The sequence below is a fragment of the Spea bombifrons genome, chromosome 1, assembly GCF_027358695.1.
Source record: "Spea bombifrons isolate aSpeBom1 chromosome 1, aSpeBom1.2.pri, whole genome shotgun sequence".
In the NCBI taxonomy this organism is placed as follows: domain Eukaryota; kingdom Metazoa; phylum Chordata; class Amphibia; order Anura; family Pelobatidae; genus Spea; species Spea bombifrons.
The window spans coordinates 160,872,227-160,893,879 of record NC_071087.1 but is presented as its reverse complement, the minus strand read 5'-3'; the positions used below and the strand labels follow the sequence as shown (position 1 = coordinate 160,893,879).

The 21,653-nt window shown below is 39.8% G+C and overlaps 1 protein-coding gene across 1 annotated transcript in view; it reads left to right on the top strand.

Moving 5' to 3' along the window:
* PIK3C3 (phosphatidylinositol 3-kinase catalytic subunit type 3) overlaps window positions 1–12,757 on the top strand; it is a 69,632-nt gene extending 56,875 nt beyond the window's left edge. Inside the window, exons 24-25 of the mRNA XM_053448270.1 lie at window positions 2,267–2,392; window positions 12,674–12,757. Of these exons, the coding sequence (XP_053304245.1) occupies window positions 2,267–2,392; window positions 12,674–12,688 (141 nt within the window). The 3' untranslated portion in view covers window positions 12,689–12,757. The remainder of the gene's footprint in view (window positions 1–2,266; window positions 2,393–12,673) is intronic.
* The last annotated feature ends 8,896 nt before the right edge of the window (window positions 12,758–21,653 follow it).

Sequence of the window (21,653 nt, the reverse complement as noted above, 5' to 3'; positions counted from 1 at the left end):
TTTTTATTCACGCAGTTTGATTTATAAAGCTGTTTCTATACACATTATCGGGGCTTTTAGGGCCGTAGAACCCTGCGATACCCCCATACCCAGCAAATATTCTGACCTCCTAGAAAAGAGGGGCATCAGGGGAGGGCAGTGGGAAAGAGGGGATTTGGGACTTGAAGAGGGACTGTCGCTCTTAAAGAGGGACACTTGGAATATAGTCAAGCGTGCGTCAACTCTACTCGCATGATGAAGGCCATAAAGGTATTCATTGAACCAGACCAGCGATGGGTTTCTGTTACTAGCACAATACTTCTGTTTTATATCGGAACGTTATTTAGTTGTACGCCGTTTACGGAACAGAAGCATAACGCTCCCTCGTTGGTTCTTAGCGAGATTGCTTCCTTTGTCTCCCGCCGCCTGAGATGAATGTGCCGGGAAGATAACACGTAAGCAGGGAATTGCACGAGAAAACCGAGCCGGACCGTACATTTTTAATCTGAAAAAGAACATTGATTCCCCGTAACTCCCCCCGTGCGCAGTTCGCGGAGGACACCGGCAGACCTGGAGCTGCACAATATCGGCTCCTAACAGCAGGCGCGTTCCACCTCGCTGCTCATCCGCTAGGAATACGCAAGCTACTGAATTATTTGGCCATTAATAACTACATATTTTTTTTCACAAAAAAAAGCAATTTTACTGCAAATTTGACCCTTATTCCTTGATTTTTTTTTTTAAATAAATATAAAGGCATATAGGGCATTTTCCTGCAAAGTTTTGATAAGTGGTAAGGGCCCCATTGTCCAAAGGGACATTCATTTGGTTGCTATGGCGATAGGGACCCGTTAAAAAGTATACCTGCGTGTTGAAATAAACGTTGTTGCATTGAACATTTGATGTGACATAAAAATAACACTGGGCTTTAGGAAATATTATTATTGGTTGGTTAACGGCCATTGTCTTAATTGTCCTTCATTTTTGGCAATTTTTTTTTCTTTTTTCGTATTTTTTTTTTTTCATTTAATCATCAAAGTAAAAGGAAAACGCGCAATAATAGCTGAGTCATTTTTACCTAAATTATTCATCTAATTGGAACATTTAATTACAGATCATTATTCTTCAGACCCGGATCTAAAATATTAGAGGAAAAATGCTTTTATAGACAAAAAACAGCACTGGGGTGTAATGTTTTAATAATGACCAGATTGCAGTATCAATGCTGTGTGATGTTCAGAATCACAAAAACAACCAAAATGCTAAGAAATATTTTTTTTGTATTATTTGTTCTTAGGATAGAAAGGGCTCTGTCACGTCACATCAGATCCACACGCCGCATTAATCCTTAGGTTTAACAAAATAATCCGCAAATCTCGGCTGTTTACCTGCACATTAAAATTAAATTATTTTTTTTATTTCAGTTACCGCTCTGGTGCAGAAATAATAGAAGAATTTAATTATTTATAGAATTATGTATTTTTAATTTAAAATATTTTGTACTTATCCCCTTCAAAGAGTCAACTTGTGAGATACTGTATGTAAATGTCCGTGTATATATATATATATTTTTATATATATATTTTTTTTTAATATATATCTATATATATTTATAAAATATACTTTTTTTTTCCTTTTTTTAATTGAGAATTTAAAACAACATATATGAATGTATAATTCAAGCACATATACCTATCTGTTTTTCATTCATATATATCATATACATTTTAAGGGGAAGATTTATTTCTCCTCTAGCCATCTTATGTTATTTCCTATAATCCAAATAGAAGATCTCACTTTACAGCCTGCTGTTCGTCGTCAAATTTGCCACAAATTTGCCACAATCTAGTGTCTTCTAATTTAAACGATGGAGGGATGAGGCTGCTGGTTATCCAGAGCTTCTCTGTAAATCCAGAGCCCTCCTTTTTTCCTTTTTTCCTTTTTTTTTTATATTGTTTATTTTTTTTGTCCCTCGCAGTGCCCACTTTGTATCTTTGTTATTCAGAACAGAGACACAAAGGGAGGTGGAAGTGCTGTGCTGTTATGTTGGCAGGTGGGGGCGGTCACTTCCTGCACCAAAATGGCAGCACCCGTGAAAGTGTGTAAAGCAGTTGAATAAACTGGGAAGTTAAAAATAAAGCCAAATTTAGTAAACCTATATAATATTTCATCTGTGGTGCATTATTACTAGTGTCTTATTGAACCAATAGCCACTGTATTATTTAACCCATTAATTGCCTGAGAGATCGCCGTTCCTTACATCCCATTTTTCTTTTCCTCTCCCCAGGTGCAGGATAAATTTAGGTTAGACCTGTCTGACGAGGAAGCCGTTCATTACATGCAGACTCTCATCGACGACAGTGTCAACGCGCTCTTCGCAGCTGTGGTTGAACAAATACATAAGTTTGCGCAGGTAAGGAGAATGCCCTTTACAGACAATATGTTTTTTGTTTTTTTTCCTTTCTAATTTGATTTTGGTTCTGGGACTGACCTTTAGTTACCGTTGACAGAGACAGATTGGTGGGTTTGGGAAGCTCTACAGACCCATCTGGCCTTTCTGTGGAAACAAACAAAAAAAAAACATTACAAAGCGTTGATAAAACTTGGAACCCGTACACGTGCATTTTCTAGTTCTGTTGTTTCTATACACGTTATTGTGACTCTTACAGATGTAGAACCCTGCGATACCCTCATACCCAGCAAACATTCTCAGCTCCTAGGGGAGGAGAGAGGGGCATAAGGGTTTTGGTCCCAATAGGGCAATAGCTCAGGGGTGACACCACTTCTGATCTGTCTCCCTTGGAAGTACACTATATGGACAAAAGTATTGGGACACCTGACCATTATCCACTAATCCCCGTCGTGGCACACGGGCCACCTTGTTCTATGAGCTCTTCCAGTACAACCTCGCCCTCAACACCCGCTATTCCTTCCCACCTCTGCACACACCACTCAACAAAGGTGCTATGGTTTATTTGCTTATCACTCTAGAGGACTGTCTTACTGTTTGAGTAGAACAGCAGCTTTAAGTTGAATAACCAGGAATTCTTGCAAAGAGTTATTTATGGTTGTGCTTGGTTTTACATCTGTACTGATAGCAATAAATGATATCAAACTACCGGTTTATAATAAATTCGGCTGTGTTTGTGACTCTGCATTCATTTAGGTGGCGATAAAAAAGGTGTTTTTGGATCCGAATACATAAACAGCAAATATAAATTTAGAGGGAACTTACCATAAGTGATCAGAATTTTTGTTTATTCGGCTTTTTTTATTTTTTTTTATTTAATGATTTTTCTAGTAATTATTAACAGCGGAAAACAGACTTCATTAATACATAATTAAAATCCAAAACGCTATACAATTTATTCCTGTTTAATTAGACTAAATGTAGGTTTTTATAATCAAGAGTTGTCAACAGTCATTATTCAGATCGTAGCTCCAAATGATTTATTTCCCAAAGCAGGGCTACTTTTTTAATGTGGAATTGAGAGAAACCGCATTAGTTGCTTTTAAGTAGAACGCTTTGCAAACAAAAAAGACTTATTAAACTCCTTTGAGAACATTTTTTTTTTTTGTTAATCAAGCCTGCCTCCGTAAATATCACCAGATAAGTGCTGCATCTGGTTAAAAGAAGTAGAAATAACTTATCTGACATTTTATTTTTTCTCCTCAAAGCTCCTGGTCACCTAAAAACTGCACTAAACGGTTTATTTAGATACTGGAGATGCTTAGCAATAGAGTCTGATCAACTTTTCCAGAACTCCTCCTCTGTGGATTACATCACAGCAGCCTGACCACCTAAAGCCACTCCCCTTTTAAACTAATAGAAGTTCAAGTAAAGGCAGCCAGAGGAGAGCAGTGCAGAGGGAAGCGATTTAAGGGATGAAAAATCTAGAAAAAATGATTATTTTAAAGCAGGAATGAGTTTTTTTTTTTTTTTACACAGATATAACAGTAGGACATAATAATTTAAGGATTTGTGAAATTTGTGGAAAAATGTGTAGGAGAAACAGCACCTTGAATACATTATCTGCATAAATGCGATCTGGATTTTTCTTGCTCCGATAAATAAATAAGTCATGGTCACAACCTTGCTTGACTGCTGTTGCAAAGTGTGACCTCGGTCCCAAGGCCTGTTTCTCACACCAATACAGCGATTGGACCTGAAGAAGGGTATGTTGTTCCGCAGTAAAACAGCTAAAACATAGCAGTAGGTATATACTATGGATAATTAGATGCAACTTTTCTTTGTTTCCCATGATCCCTGTCCAAGCAGGAAGTGACTAGACTTGGGCGCTAACGGAAAGTTTGTGTTCCATTTCTGAGGAAAAAATTTCTTCGTATTCGACCGAATTTGGCCAAGATTTTTGTTTTCAGGAATCCCGTTTGTCGCCATGGAAACAATATACGCGTAGTATAAATTCAATAGTGAATTTGAGACCTAATGGAAGAAAGAGGATCAAAATTAGCCTAGAGTTATAGGGTTAAGGATAGTAGTGGACTGGTTAAATGAGCTTAATTACATCAAGTAATCGAATTAATGATTTTTAATTAAATCAAAACTTTAGAGAGTCTTAGACACTGTGAGAAATGGCGGGCTGAGGCTCACCAAGTCTCACACAGAGGAATCTCACTCTGTAAGATGCTCAGATGCAGCACAGCAGTGTCACATAAAGCAGTCGCAGAGAAATGAACGGATCCCCAGCATGCTCTGCAGCACAGCCATTGGACAAGCACTAAGCATAAAATGACAGGAGTGAGCTGATTGGATAAACGAAGATAGGCTCACTCAATGTCCCTTTTCTTAGTGCAGGCAAAACGATGAGATTCTCCTCCTCTTCGAGTAGTGGCGACGGAGCGAATGAATGAAGATTTTCATATTGCGCAAATTTGTTTTTTGTTTCTTTCATCCAATGTTGCCTTTGTTTCTTTGTAATTCTGGCGAAAGGCCGAAACGGTAACGTTTGGCACGAAAAAGATTGCCCAAGTTGTATCCTCAAATACGTTGAGACGAGACAGCAACTTAACCCATACCATGGAGCAGCAAGATGGCGGCTCCCACATACATATTTACAGTCCTAATTATTTTGTGTTTCTTTTAATCTGCGTTATCACCAATTGCTGCGGCTCTCCGCTCAGCCTAGCGTTTTGAGACGGAGATACGCGGCTTTCTGAAGTGCGGTCTCGCCAGCTTTTTGTTTCCTGTTAAAGTATTTTCTAAACAAGCCATTAATCATTACACGATCGCGGTCATCACTTCTCCACGTCTGACTGTTTCATTTCTCTAACCGCGGTGTTAGAATAATGAATTCCTCCTTTTCTCGTTTTCAGGCATCAAATTACTTCTGGATCCTCTGCTTCTACCTTATCCTCAATACTAAACTCTGTGGGGCCCTCGTCAGGCCAGCGGGTTTATCCCGTACCTCTTTAGGGCCAAACTGGAACTAAAAACCAGTCCTGGCAATAATTAACCCTTACTGACACAAACTCGGGTGACCGTTCAATCATATAGATCACTCTCAGCCTAACACACGCTATTTTAATATGCCTTCTTCTATAGGGGGGGTGTCAGGAGCACTAAAACCATCCCTAGAATGTTTTGTCAAAGTGGAACACCACCTTTAAAAAGAAATAAAAACACATTTTTAAAATAGAAAAAAAATGCATGAAAGAAAATTTTAAAAACTAACTTTAATAAAAATCGTGTTAAATCGATCTATTCTTCAGCCTTGTCCGTAATGCCTATTTGCATGTTTGCCAGCACCCTGTGCAAATGGGCAAGTACACTTTGAATTCCCATCTCGCTCCCCTTTTATAATTATTCTTGAGACATTCTCGGAGAATCGGCAAACGTTCTCCTGCAGATTTCCCGATGCCCGTACGCGCGAAACTGCAGCATAAGATATAGTGCGGCCGTAAAAATCGCAATCAAAAGAACAAGCGCTTGATGGAGCAGCTACTTGGTGCATGACAAATCTCTTTAAACATATGCTTTGGTGACTATCATACAGCAGAATGGAGATATACCGATCACAGAACCTGCAGGCAGATCGACCCCATTCGGCCCCCATCTCCTGCTGTGACTCAAACCTTAATCAGTCGTTGGTAAGGAGCCGTATGTCTATCCCATGCATGTTTAATACCCTCACTGTATTACCCTCTACCACTTCTGCAGGGAGGCTGCTCTACTTATCTACTACCCTCTCAGTAAAGTCACGTTTCCTTCCATTCCGTATAAGCCTCTGAACCCTCTAACTTTAGATTACGGCCTCCTGTTTTAACATTTCTCCTCTTTCGGAATAAACTTCTCTCCTGTACTTTGTTAGAAACATTAAAATACTTAAAGGGATTTATCGCAGGTGCACACACTACCGTTCAAAGGTTTGGGGTCAAACCTTTGTTTTTGAAAGAAAAGCTAAGTTTGTCCATTAAAATAACATGAAATAGATCAGAAATCCAGCGCAGATGGGGTTAATGCTGTAAATGACTAGTGTAGCTGGAAGCGGCAGATTTTTAATGGGATCTCTTCATAGGCGTACAGAGGCCCTTTATCACTCCCATCACTCCTGTGTTCCAATGGCCCCTTGTGTTTTTAAAAAGGCTAATTGATCGTTTGCAATTATTTAACCCCTTAACGTCCATTGCCGGGCCAGGCACGTCATGCAAAACGGTCACTTAACGACCTATGACATGCCTGACACGTCATGAGACTTAAACAAGCTTAGAAAGTGATCAACGATCACTTTCTAAGCTTAAATGGTGTTGCTGTAATGTCTCGATGTCGAGGCATTCAGCAACACCGAGATCGGCGTCATGGGCCATGTCTGGCCCCTCCCCGGGGCATCAACATCCGCCATACATTGTATGGCGGCGGACGCCCGTTTTAAAAGCGTTTAGGAGGCGATCAACGATCACCTCCTACTTCAATGGTGTCGCTGCAAACACTTATCTCAGGACGGGCTGTGACCGCTCCGGAGAGCGGTCACAGCCGCCACTGCCAGTGATCTTCGCCATCCGCAAGATGGCGGTCGCCCGGTAAAAAAAAATAATAAAGTTGAAAAAGTTCGCTAGATGGTCTCCAGACCCTCTAGAGAACTCTGGCTCCACTTGCAGGTTGAATACAATTCAAAAATGTGGCATTTTAACCCCAAACACCAGACAAACCCATACATGTGGGGTATGACTGTACTCGGGAGATGTTCCTGAACACATATTAGGGTGTTGTTTGATAGTGACGTATACCTGGAGCTATAAATTTATACCCAAAGTACAATTTGTGTAAAAAAAATACCAAAAAAAATACTACTACAAAGTGTGGCAAAGGCTGGTGGCAAAGGCTTGGGGTGTCTATTTTTCAAAAATATATGGTTTGATGGGGTAAATTGGAGTGGCCAGGCTCAAAGATAGGGCATAGGCACAGACTGACCAAAATAGGGGGGGAAAAAGCGCACTTCCCAAATGTGGCCTTTTAACCCCAAACAGCAGTCAAACCCATGCATGGGTGGTATCACTGTACTCGAGAGATGTTGAACACATATTAGGGTGTTGTTTGATAGTGACGTATACCTGGAGCTATAAATTTATACCCAAAGTACAATTTGTGTAAAAAAAAAAAAATACCAAACAAATACTACCACAAAGTGTGGGAAAAGCTGGTGGTAGAATCTCATGCATGGAAAGGGTTAAAATACTAGCATTTGAAATCCCTTGGGGTGTCTAGTTTTCAAAAATATATGGTATGATGGGGTAAATTGAATTAGCCGGCTTCAAAAATGGTCCTATTAGGACATGGGGGCAGAATGACCAGATGTAAAAGTTCCAAAATAAAAAATGTGCACTTCCTAAATGTGGTGTTTTACCTCCCAAACAACCCGACAAACCCATGCATGGGGGGTATGACTGTACTCGGGAGATGTTGCTGAACACATAATGGGGTGTTGTTTGAAAGTGATGTATACCAGGAGCTGTAAATCCATACCTGAAGAGCAATTTTAGCGATAAAAAACACAAAATAAATTACTACCACAAAGTTTGACAAAGACTGGTGGTAGAATTAGTGCATGGAAAGAGTTAAAATTCTAGCATTTGAAATACCTTGCGGTGTCTAGTTTTCAAAAATATATGATTTGATGGGGTAAATTGCATTGGCCGGCTTCAAAGATACCCGAAATGGCACATGGGGGGAAGAATTACCAGATTTGGAAAAAAATGGTTTTGAAATAGCAAAATGCTACTTGTACTTAATGCTCCATAACTTGCAGAAAAAAGCAAAAAAAAACATAAAAACATTGGGTGTTTCTAAACTCAGGACAAAGAGTAGAATAAATTTAGTAGGTTTTTTCATTAGCTTTTTTGGATGAGTAAAAGATTTTTGGGTTAAAAGTCAGAAAATGTGGGGGGGGTTACATTTTTCATCATATATTTTTTTTTTTTATGGCAAATTAGATAATATGATTAAAACAATGGTATCTGAAGAAAGCCCTTCTTGTCCTGAAAAAAACAACATATAATTTGTGTGGGTTCACTAAATGAGTGAGGAGAAAATTACATCTAAACACGAACACCGCAAAAGTGTTAAAACAGCCTCGGTCCCAATGGTACAAAAGGTAAAACACAGCCTGGTCCTTAAGGGGTTAACAGCCAGAAATGTCCTGGTTTTCCATAAAAACAAGTGACCTCAAACTTTTGAACGCTAGTGTGTGTGTATATGTATGTATGTATGTATGTATGTATATATTTATGGCACAATGATCTTAAAATCAAACATTCTACAGCAGTATTCCTTTAAATAAATTCTGTTATGAGAATTGTAATTGTTCTGAACTTTGTGCAGACTTTAGAATTTACTTTACAGAAATTTCCAGTGATGGATTTTTTTCTGATCTATTGGTTTTTCTGCTGACGGATAAATACCATAAAGCCGTCGGTTAAGGAAAAATGAAATTTAGAGAGACAGATTTCATATTGTAGCTTTATTTGCAGTCACTTTGATATCCTGATATTTTGAAGGGTACAAAGGTCTCCTGCTGCCCAAGAGACTAAGACGTGGTTCATGACTTTCGAAATTGGACAAATAATGTATGTTCTGTCCCATTAATGTTCGCCTAACAGTAACAGCAACATAAAAGGGCTTATTAAAATACCATAATTCGTATTGCAACACAGAATAAGCTGCTCTATGGGGACACACAGGTTCTAAGGTATATATTTAGTGACAACACAGAAAATGTTAACAGTCGTTAACATCAAGAGCATGATGTCCTATCTAAACCAATAAATATCAGTCGTATAAAAAAGAAAGTGCACCCTCTATGGTTATCCCAAGCACACCAATCTACAACAGAAAAAGAAAAGTATCAATGGCCCCGTCAAAGTCCAGCCCTCAACCCGACAGAATAACTGTTGAATCATAAGGTGTACTTTCACACCCGGCTTCTCCATTTTGGCTTTATTTTTGTTTAATAAATCAGACACAGTGTAAGATGCATGTGATGGAGTTCATCTGAGGTTGAATTTTCCCGAATTTGTAGATGCGCTAAGGAGCACATAATTCTTATTATGTCCTGATATATAAAACCATAGAATTCAAAGAGAGTGTACTTTCTTTTTCGCACAACTGTATATTCTTTTTGTTTACACCAGTTAAAAATTTTTTTTACCAACTTAATGGGTACTCGTAGAAGAGACACAAGATGATGGTTCAAATTTTCTTTTGCTAATATCCCAAAAAAGAAACTGCTATAAAGTATCCTTTCATATTTCACACTAAATATGTACCCTTTATTATTTATTGATCTATAAAGTGGCATCATATTCCACAGCGCTGTACAATGGGTACATAACAAGTTGTGTATCACATAATAATTACGGAAAAAAAGTTACGAAAGGCCCTGCTCAATCAAAGAATCTAGACTCATGCCTAGAGCCAGGACCAGACTGGGGATAACTAAGCAGTCTTGGCACATTAAGGCCAAGCTCGGTTCAAATGAGTTTCATCGAGCCACCAAACGTCTCGCCTTCCACTACTCAGCTAATGATATCACTAGACTGCTGTTAGCTCTTTCCATGCAGTGACAATTGTCTGGTGATGGATATTTGGTTTAAGGCACAAGAGTATCCCAGAGAGAAGGCGTTGAATTGCTTGAGAGCCTCTTTATTTGATTTAGCCCCTTGGTAAGCAATATCACCATGAAAAATTAGAGGGACTCGACAAACTTGGGGTACTTTGACATAGCAATATATGGCCATAAAGTGTGACGGAATCCCCGATATTTATGCCACACAGGTGTTTCTTGAATGGTGTTCACTGAGCATGCGCTGAATTCTTGCTTTTTTTAGAAATGAGATTAGGCAGAATTTAGTAAGAACGGTATTGGCTTCCATGGGATGCCCTCCCTTTTAGGGATGCAGATTGGCGGTGCCGCTGACGTTTAGTAGGGGGCTAATCACAGACATCGGAAAATGCTTCGTTTGGAGGGAGACTGGGGCAGGCCACGACCCCTGTACCCCGTCCCTCGGGTTTCTACGGAGACCCAGAGAACCTGGTGTCTCCGATGAAACCCAGAGGGTTACCACCTGGTACTTATCCACATTGAAATTCTGACCCAAAATGTTCTTTTTTTTTTTTCTTCTCTCTCATCTGTCCAAATTGACGTCCGCAATTTTGAGGTCCAAGACTTTTTTTAAAATTTAAAATATATATTTAAATCTTTTTGAAAAGGTAGAGCAGGTGGGGGGATTTTGTAACGAGGACACCGGGGTAATTTGTCATCCTCTTGGCTCCCGCTTTTGCCAGAACCTAGACGGCTTGTTGGAAAGGACTCGATAGCGGCTGAAAAACAAAGTTTCCAAAGACCTGCTTTATGAGATAAAAACTTCAGAACATTTTGAGCGCCTCTTGCAGAAATAGGCTTAGTCTGATGCTCTTTTATGTTCCAGAAGCTTACAGTAGGTCAGATTATTGATAGCGCGGGTCTTCTCGCATAACTCTTCCCATGGAAACTCGAAGCCTTCAAATAAGTTAACCCACTGCTTGCAAAATTAGTTTTTTTTAGGGCTGTTAAATAACCTTATTCAAGTACGATTTTGTCTGGGATCGTAGTAATGTATGTTACCGAGTCTTGGATAAAATGTAAATAGGGGGTATGGTAGATAAGTGGAACAACCTCCCAGCAGAAGGGGTAGAGGTAAATACAGTGAGGGAATTTAAACATGCATGGCTCCTGAATCTAAGATGAGGTCAAGTTTGAGTCTTCACAGCGGGAAACATGGGCCAAATGGGGCCGATCTGTCTTCACATAGCTCTTGTTAAAAACCTAAAAAAAAGGGATTTAATGTTGATTTTTTTTTTTTTTTTTTTACTTAATTTATGACGATTAAGATCAATCCCTGCTAACAGGTGGGAACTGATAACAAAGTAACATTTATTCTGGCAGATGGCGAGCGGGTTCGATGGCAAATCAAATTTTTTTATTTCCATTTTATCCTGGAAATCGGCCAATCATTACCTTCCGCTGCTGTTTCTAAAAGTAGCTGTCAGCGGTACATCAAACTGCTAACTGACCTGTATATAATATATAAGTCACTGCAGCGATAACAAATACCCCCCCCCGTGGAAAGTTTCCCCCCCGCTGTAGAAGAAGCTTTAGGTGAGTGTCAAAGAACCATTGGGGGGGAGTTCTTAAAGGGACACTCAAGCCACCAAATGCTGTTCTCCCTTGTAAATGGAGAGGGGAATTCTTTAGAACCCCCCCATATGAATTTGTAACTGCCATACGTGTGGTAAACGATCCCATTCGTTTCATTGGGAGCACATTCTTGTCACTAATTGGCTGATTGAGGCAGCCAATCAGGGGACCAAATCATCAGACCGCAGAGAAGTAGGTTTCTAAAAGATAAATATTTTTCAGGCTCCAAGAATATATTTTTAGTACTTTAAAATGCATTATTTCTTTAAAGGGCTGCTTGGGACATCGGAGTGTCTCTTTAACCCTTTAATGACAAAGCCTGTACGGGCTCAAAATGCATTCTTTTCAATGGGTTTAGGGACCACCCATTGTCCTTAAGGGGTTAAAGACCAGGTCAAGTCATAGGGGGGGGGGGATAACATGCATGTTCCTTTAATGGAATGTATTTACTTATTTTGGTGTCCCAGCCATGGTGCTTTTATCCATTTTAATACATGGAATTTGGATCAGCTTGAATAAATATTATACCCGCGTTTTTATATATATAAAACCGGCTTTTAATTTATATATTTTTCTCCATTGATCATATACAGCGTGACGAATCGTGTTATTTGGCAAAGCTTCCCCCCCCACTTGGCTTTTAGGTCGAAAGAATGGAATTTCTCATCAGGAAATCTCTACCTGTCAGCCGGCCGGACACAAAAGTCTGTCCCGGAGAGATAAAAGGGCTTTGCGTGTGCCATTGTGTGATGGGATTTCTTATATGTCATTGTTTTAAATGAATTTCCAATACAACAAAAGAAGAAGAAAAAAAAAAAAAGTAAAATCTCCCAGAATGTAAATTGCACGTAAAATTGAATTTTAAAAATGTCTATTGAAAAGGTCAGTAAATGGGTTTTCCACGCAGGCTTACTTTTTTTTTTCTTTTTTTTCAATGGAGAGCAGAAGTAACTTTAAAAGCTATTTATGTATTTAATGGATTATCATTTTCTGTCTCTTTGCAGTACTGGAGAAGATAGATGCTTCTTATTTCCCGCTCGATGGCGAAAAAAAACATCGCAGGACTGGGGAAAAAAAAAGAAAGAAAATGCCCATTAAGAACTTAGAGAAAAGAGACGCATTGTGCTCGATGGGGGGTCTCGGAGAGATTTTCTTGGAAGATATAATGATTTTCTCCCCATTCTCTCGACCGTACTTCCGCCACGTGTATCTCCTGGGCGCGTGACCCTGTGTACCCTAACGTACGGTTTGATCACGGCGCCATGCTTTATTTATTTAGTACGTACAGGAGCTCTTCCCAATCGATGGCGTAAAGTACACTCAATCTGAATGAATGCTTGGGCGTAATGAATGACCCCGAACCTCCGCGTCTTCTAACGATACAACCGACCCCCTTAGATCGAGGAGTGTTACAGTATCAAAAATATAAAGTATGAAACGCGGAGATCGCTTATGTTTTCATGTGAACCATTAAATATTAAGAGGCTGAAGTCATAAACCTGGATATTCTGATGGGTTTTGTAAGCAGGAAATATGTTCTGTGCCGTGTAGGAAATCTTCAGTTACCAAAAAACCACAATTTTTCCCTCATTTCTCGTGTTTTTTTTTTTTCTCTTTTTTTTTTTTTCTCTTTTTTTTTTCTTTTTTTTTCTCTTTTTTTTTCCTCTTTTTTTCCCTCTTTTTTTTTTTTTTTTTAAGATATCTCAAGTATATTTACATTCATGACCCACCGTGCCATTAGCGACCTACCTGCTAACATACAGAACATTCTTCTTCTGCTAAAAAGAAAAAAAACTAAAATACCTAAAAGAGAGCACTTCGTTTGACTTTTTGTCATTTATGTTTAGGAAACTATAATATTGTGATTTCTTTAAAAAAAAATTATTTATTTTTTACATTTTTTTCTATTTTTGATTTTCTGGCCGTACTTCTATTTTTAGGCGGATTTCTATCTACATACCAAATATTTGAAGACCTCACTTTAACCCCTTGTTTCGCTTGTATGTCAATGTAACTCCACATTCATGGAACGGTTCTTTCTGATGAAAGAGACAAACGGAGCGAGAAGATCTCGGCAAACAAACCCACGCGTTTTACGAGAGCCCAAAGCATGTAATATCCTATGGGAGAGCGTATATTATCAAACTATTTAACTACCAGAGGCCTGTGCATCTGATGGGATTTATAGAGGAGGAATAATGCGAACGGTCACTGGTTTGTCACAGGTTGTTTTTTGAGGGGGGTGGGAGATTATCAGATTATAGATGAGAATTCCGGAACAAACTCCCTAAATCTCAGATTTGTGCGTATGGACGTGGGTACAATTCGTTCTCGTATATACGAGCAAGAAAAAAACATCTTGTTTGTGCACAGATTCTTCAATAAATACACCAAACACGTATTTGACAAAAAAAATCAATATCAAACAAAATTATTCTTTATGTAAATATGTAAATTAAGATGATTTACACAAAACGTAAGATCCATAGCACTTGGTGGATCATAAAAAAGCATATACTCTTTTAACATATATTACATCCCATTGTACAGCGCTACAGAATATGATGGCGCTATATAAAACAATAAATAATAATAATTACGCTACTTCTACCATAAAGACTTTTTTGTTTCTTTTCTACACTCCCCGTATACTCCTCGTTATTCCCTTTTACTAAAGGGATCCGGCGGATATACATGCAACGTTACATGATTTGTATATAAAATATTTCTATATTTCAGTAAAAAAAAAAAATAATTTCTGGGTTAAACCCTTTTCTGAGAATTCGGAGAGCAAGCAGAAGGTGACCCACTCGCCACTCGCCACCCACTTCACCTCCTCAACCCTCTAATTTAAGGCTATTTCCTTGCAAACCCAAAGAAAATGGGGAGGTCCAGGCATGGATAACCCCCGAATTTTACCGTTTTTCATTTTTTTTTCTTCATTGTCCTTATACGACTTCCCACACCGATTGTGTTACTTGTATTTATCTGCTTTAGAGTACCTTATCTTTCATTTTTATAGAAATAAACCTGATAACCAGAACTCGGGTAGAAACTGGACAAGAGACAATCGGGTCTAAACATTGAATAAATGGTAAAATCTGATTTTTTATGTAATTTGGAGCCTTGTTACCCGGACTTTCTGGAAATCACCAGTTTTAGCAACGTACCTCCTTAAATTCTAAAAATCCAGTTTCCCTTTTTAGGCATTCCACGGCCGTCTCTTAAATGTACCCGTGGGGTTTGGTTTTGTTTCTTTCGAGCCATTTTTTTTTGTAAAAGAACTATTAATTCTGGATTAGTTAACAAAATTCCTGTGATTGATCTCCTTTAGCAAGGAACACAGAAGGTATTTCATTCCTTTTGCTTCCCCCTGCACTGCGTAAGAACCTGCAGTAATAAAGCCGATCAGACCCAGAAATACTTTTGTTTTTTGTTTTGTTTTGTTTTTTTGTCCCCCGATTTCTTTCTTGTTTCGCATAAAACCGTCAAAAATACTCTGAACTTTAAGGAATTTATAAGTAAATCACTGCGGGTCCATATCGGAAAACTAAATCTCATACAAAACATCTCTTCAGTCCCTATTTCCGTACGAATGCCGCCATTTGTATTAAAATGATGTAAATTATAGTATTTTGAAGCATAAAACGCACATATTAAAAGTTAACAGTCTGGATTATGTTTCTTTTCCCTGTGGTCGATTTATCAATATTTTATTTTTTTCTGATGTACCAAGGAAAGATTCTTATTTAGTATTCTTCAGACGTCTGTATTAGAATTATAAGTCTGCATCTTGGTCGTTAATGATTTATCATTTCAAGGTCTATGTTAATGTGGTGACCCTGAGATAATGTTTACAATGAAGAATTGTGTGTGATATATTTCATAGATGTTTCTATGATGAGATCTCTCCGGGTTTCACCCAGAGTCTCCGGGTACAGCTCTGTTTCTTTGGGTCGATTGACTTGTGTTTGGTCACACCCCTTCCCCGCCCACTTCCCACCCATTGGCTATTAAGGCGATTTTAATTAATTAATAAGTCCCATCGGAGTGTTTTAGTTGAGTGTATTCAACCAGAGGGGGCAGCAAAAATCACAATACACAAAATGAAGGGTAACATTGACACGTGGAGAACTACTAGAACAGGAGGGGGAGGGGGCTGCCATTTTTTTCAGCCTAATAATCTGTTTTAGAGCATAAATGTTCATTTCTGATCGTTAAAAATATTCCTTTTTTCCCCAATGTCATTCAAACATCGGTTTCTGGGCAGGGATCTCTGTATCCGTACAATGGGTAGGCATGACTTCGATTCTGGTAGTAAAGCATTACAGATGATATTTAATGACGATTAAGAAGATCCACTACAATTATAATTAAGACGAATGGAATCCTTTCTGGCAAGGACGCCAAAAGAGGAAATTTTAGACTGGAATCTTCAGACTACTCAGGAACATACACTTCTTACAAGCGTCATTAAAAGAAGCCAAGAGGGTATGATGAGGTATTTAAATATACACTACTAGTCAAAGGCTTTGGCTCACTTAGAAATGTCCTTGTTTTTGAAAGAAAAAGCACATTTTGTCCATTAAAAAACAAATGGATCAGAAATCCAGCGCAGACATGGTTAATGTTGACTATTGTAGCTGGAAATAGCTGATTTTTATTGGAATCTCTTCATAGCCGTATAGAGGCCCTTTATCACTCCCATCACTCCTGTGTTCCAATGGCCATTTATCACTCCCATCACGCCTGTGTTCCAATGGCCATTTGTCACTCCCATCGCTCCTGTGTTCCAGAGGCCCTTTATCACTCCCATCACTCCTGTGTTCCAACGGCCCTTTATCACTCCCATCACTCCTGTGTTCCAATGGCCCTTTATCACTTCCATCACTCCTGTGTTCCAATGGCCCTTTATCACTCCCATCACTCCTGTGTTCCAACGGCCCTTTATCACTCCCATCACTCCTGTGTTCCAACGGCCCTTTATCACTCCCATCACTCCTGTGTTCCAACGGCCCTTTATCACTCCCATCACTCCTGTGTTCCAACAGGCCTTTATCACTTCCATCACGCCTGTGTTCCAACGGCCCTTTATCACTTCCATCGCTCCTGTGTTCCAACGGCCCTTTATCACTCCCATCACTCCTGTGTTCCAATGGTCCTTCATCACTCCCATCACTCCTGTGTTCCAACGGCCCTTTATCACTCCCATCACTCCTGTGTTCCAATGGTCCTTTATCACTCCCATCACTCCTGTGTTCCAATGGCCCTTCATCACTCCCATCACTCCTGTGTTCCAGCGGCCCTTCATCACTCCAATCACTCCTGTGTTCCAATGGCCCTTTATCACTTCCATCGCTCCTGTGTTCCAACGGCCCTTTATCACTCCCATAACTCCTGTGTTCCAATGGCCCTTTATCAATCCCATCACTCCTGTGTTCCAATGGCCCTTTATCACTCCCATCACTCCTGTGTTCCAATGGCACGTTGTGTTCGCTGATCCAAGTTTAAGTTTAAAAGGCTAATTGACGGTCAGAAAACCCCTTACAGCCAGAAATTTCCTTGTTTTCATCTGAGTGACCCCAAACTTTTGAACGGTAGTGTATGTAGATCAGGCTGTAATAGACTGACCCTCACAATAAGAAAATAGTAACTTAGTAAACGTATTTGACGTTTTGAAACAGTTTTTACAGCACGGCATTGATTTGATCCGAGCACAGATGTCCCACCAGCTTTCAACGCAAGATGTGCAAAAATCCAATTAACATGCAGGTTGCAGCTTTGGGGGTTATCGTCAAATTATCCTCCGGAGGAACAACCTAATTAAAAAGGTTTTGCCATTCCATCAAATAACCGAGATCTCCGTACTGATCTCTAATGCAGATCGCGGGACTGAACTGTGAGTGCCTGCGGTGACGCCACCTGCAGCAATCGGCTCGACGCGGCTTCCCGTCCACGTCTGCGAGGCCTCCGCTGGCTCGGCTTTTAAATAGACAGTAAAATCCCGTTGACCCATCACCCAAAATTTTTCTTGGAACAGATCCAGAACGCAGATGACCTACGTCTGATTATTTAACTGCTGGCGCCCAAAGCAGGACGCCAGATGGGGCAGAAGCAGGTCCAATCACAAATATAAATCTTACTGGTCTTTGTGGCCACCTAAAGATCTTTTGAATCAGAGGGCCGAGATGTGACACCGTATTGTACGGCCACTTTAAGCTGGCTGGATTTGAGGTCCGTATCAATCGATTCTCTCCACGCCCCATAATCAACACTCCATGTTAGGAGGCATGTCATTATATAACAAGTCACGTTAGGCTCCTGCTCATGGAAGGGGGTAAGAGGCTGTCGTCAGGAAGCCTTTTTACATGTTTGTGTATTTGTTCCCATCTATCATTCTTTTTATTATGTGGCCAGATGAATAATGTATTACTTTTTTTTTGCCCTATAGGTGCATGGTCTATCTGACACCCAGGAGCCTTCTCCTCTCTTCTGTTATTGGGGCTTAAAGAGAGGTCAATATGTACAGCCTGGAAGAAAAGACGAGGGGGGGGGGTGATAGAAACATTTATTTAAAGGGGTTCAGCAAAGTATAGGAGGGGCGTTTATTTCAAAGGAGGAGAAACGTTGGAACAAGAGGTCATAGCTAGAGGGTCAGAGGTGTAGATGAAGTGTAAGGATGTTTTACGGTGGTAGATAAGTGGAACAGCGAGGGATAGATATAAGTCTCCTGAATCTAAGACGAGACCAACGGCTGATTAAGGTTTGAGTCTTTACAGCAGGAGAAACGGGCAGCAGATTCTTGGTTTCTATTAGTGCCAAATCTTGGACGCTTTCCTAGGAGCCCCGTCGGACAATTAGTCTCCCTGTTGCCGCCTGGCAGCTCTGAATGAGATTTCTAGAGATCAAAGGTTTCTTTTGAAGCCAGACCTCTGTAATTATTCCCCTGGGTATGGCAGCTCGCTGTACCAATGAGACAAATGACCCCACGGTTATGGAAGGTCTGGAGGAGCCACTGTCCTTTGGTCAGAGCTTGGACAGTGGCCCCCCCACAAAATCACAGCTACTTTTTCAAACATATTTTAGGTGTAACTGGCAAAAATGAGATAACCGACCGCCAACTTTTTGAAAGAGCTGGAATCTTTTTTATCTATCTGCTGGAGAACGCGTTTTCGGAGGGGAAGGCGATCTGCTTGTCATGTATCTAGTTGTCTTCATAATGGATTTTAGTCGTTTGTTTTTTTATTGCACATCTCGACTTGCCTGTTTTAATTCTTCCTTTCCACTTAAGATCCATAAATATAAATCAAAAAAAGAGGGTGTTCATACTTATAAACTGCAAAGCAGCAACCATGAAGTGTTTAATTAAAATTCCACCGTCTAAATATGATTGTAAATAATTTACCCTTTCCCTTCAGTAAGCCTATAATGCAATTTTAATGCAGCCCCTTGGGAAAATATTTTTTTCTCTCTCTCCGATATGCAATTTCTTCCCTGTCAGTTCTACATCTCATGCTTTTTCGTTAATATTCAGGGGCTCTGTAGAGGTTAGGAGTAACCGGTTTAACCATCAATAAGTAAAGGGCTTGTAGGCTTCCTCTGAATAAGTGCTAGATTTTCTGGTGAAAATTGCCTGGGCCCCCCATTTCATCAAGCAGCGTATCCCACAGTGTCATCGTTGACCCCAAATAGCTTGTGAGTGCCACATTAGCCCCCAAACAGCTTATCATCACGATCTTAACCACCAATTAGCTTATCAGTGCCATCTTTGCCCCCAAACAGGTTGTCTGGGCCATATTTGTCCCAAAGCACATTGTCTGAGCCATCCTTGCCACAAACAGCTTGTCAGTGCTATCTTTGTCCCTAACCAACTTGTCAGTGGCCTCAAACAGCTGATTTGTGCCACCCTTTCTCACCAGCCAGCTTGTCAGTGCCTCCAAACAGCTTGTCGATGCCATCTTTGCCACTAAACAGCTTGTCAGCACCCCCTAACAGCTTGCCTGTTTTCCTGCCCACACCGCTTACCTGCAGGACTGGTGCGTCCAACAAAACCATTTTACTTTCTTATAAGATAGTTGTGTTTGATGCGTATTTCCAGTACTGTGTTTATTCATTTGGATTTTGCTGGCAGAAACTCTACCTATTTTAACCCCCCCCCCCAAAAAAAATAAATATTAGGAGAACTTTACCCAAAGTTCCACCTTGTATTTCTCAGCTTCAGAGCGTCGCCTGGTGGCCATGTGGGAACTGTGATAGCAGCAACAACACAGATCTCTGGACCAGTCACAGGAGATAAGAGGATATCCCCAACCAACAGGACTATCCCATGGAAAATGAGACAGTTAGCCAGTATGCATTAGTGTGATTTTTTTTTTTTTTTTTTTTTTTAATGGACTCAACGGTATCATTTCCAATTAAAGGGAACACAATTAAAGTTCCACGTCAGTGTAAGCGTGTACAACTACCCACTATGGGACACTTTGCAGATAACTTTTTACAATAGAATTCTCTGCCCCATTATTTCGGATTTGTTTGAAGAAAAAAAGGCTACAAATGAGAAAAGAATGTTGCGAGTGGACCTGGTTTTAGTTGTATTTATCAAACCATTCGAATGTGTTATACATACATAAGACACGGAGCCAAGGAAGTCTTATGTCTCTGAAATACCAATGAGAGTTATGCCTTTAGGAAGCTTTTCGTGTCAAGAAGCTATTCATTTCTTCTTTCTTCCTAATTTTCTTCTTTGGACGCGTTCCATATACGTATTAAGAAACGGATAAAAGACACCATCAGCGTAAACTACTGCCTCGAAGGCAATCTGGGAGGCAGTCGTTTACACTGATGGCGTCTTTTATCCGTTTCTTAATACGTATTCGGGAAAGTAGAACGTACCCCTTATTTGTTTAATAGCCGAGCCATTTGCTGTCCTATTAGTTCTTCGAATCCCAGGTCTTTATATCTCGACGTGCTCTCAAGGTTGTCATTATCTTTTATTATAAAGTTAAACCGTTATTTAGAGGGGGGGAAAATTCATTGTTACTTAATGGACCAAATGGTTAAATTCTACCTTAAAATTAAAAAAAAAATACAAAAATTAATAAAAGTGATAATAAAATTACGCACAACGAACCGGTGGAATGAATGCAGCGCCACTGAGTGTTTATTGTGGCCCTTAGCATTAAAAAGAAAGATTGATTGGAAAGGAATGGAGTTAATAATAAATATTCTGTTAAAGCGGCATATTGCACATTTTTGCAAAACATTTTTATTTTTAAATGGACAAAATGAATGGGGTTTATCTATCGACCAGTGAGTTGTTGGTGAGTTGAAATGGGTCCTATTTATCATTATGAATGGGAAAAGCGGAGAATCCTCCTGCTAGGAGGACCATAAGAGATAAGGAGATAAGGCTTGTATATGCATCACGTAGGGTTAGCATGGGCTTCTGCTAGAAGAAACGCGTCAGGTTTGGCCCCCATGGTTAAGTCAGATAAACCGTTTCTTCTTAGTTCAGCCTCATTGAATAAACCTTATAACCCACTTTGATCGATTAGTTGGCCTCCTAAGAGCTCTTTATGAGCTTCTTATACGTGACGCCATTTTATGAGGCTGGAATACGTCTCCTACTGTTGGTGTCAGATTTCAATCACATCTCTATATGTGGATGAGAATGATAGGTAGACTTGGGTCTTTAATACTCGTAGGTTTGAACCTACTACCTTTGGAGGTCATGCACCTGCCCATTTTGCCACCGAGAGGCTCAGTGGGCACTTGGATCTTAGTCTTCCTAAGACGAGTTGTTTGACTTTTTGAAGCATCAAGCCTCCGTTCATTGAGAAACATTTTCTGGCCGGTGTTCATAAGTTCCTAGTTTGCTAAATCTGTCAAAGAGGAGGACTAAACCCACAACAGGCAGCCATCTTTAATCTAAGTCTTATTTTGACATCTTGCGGTACCTTTAAGTTGCCCCTGTCACTTTGTAGA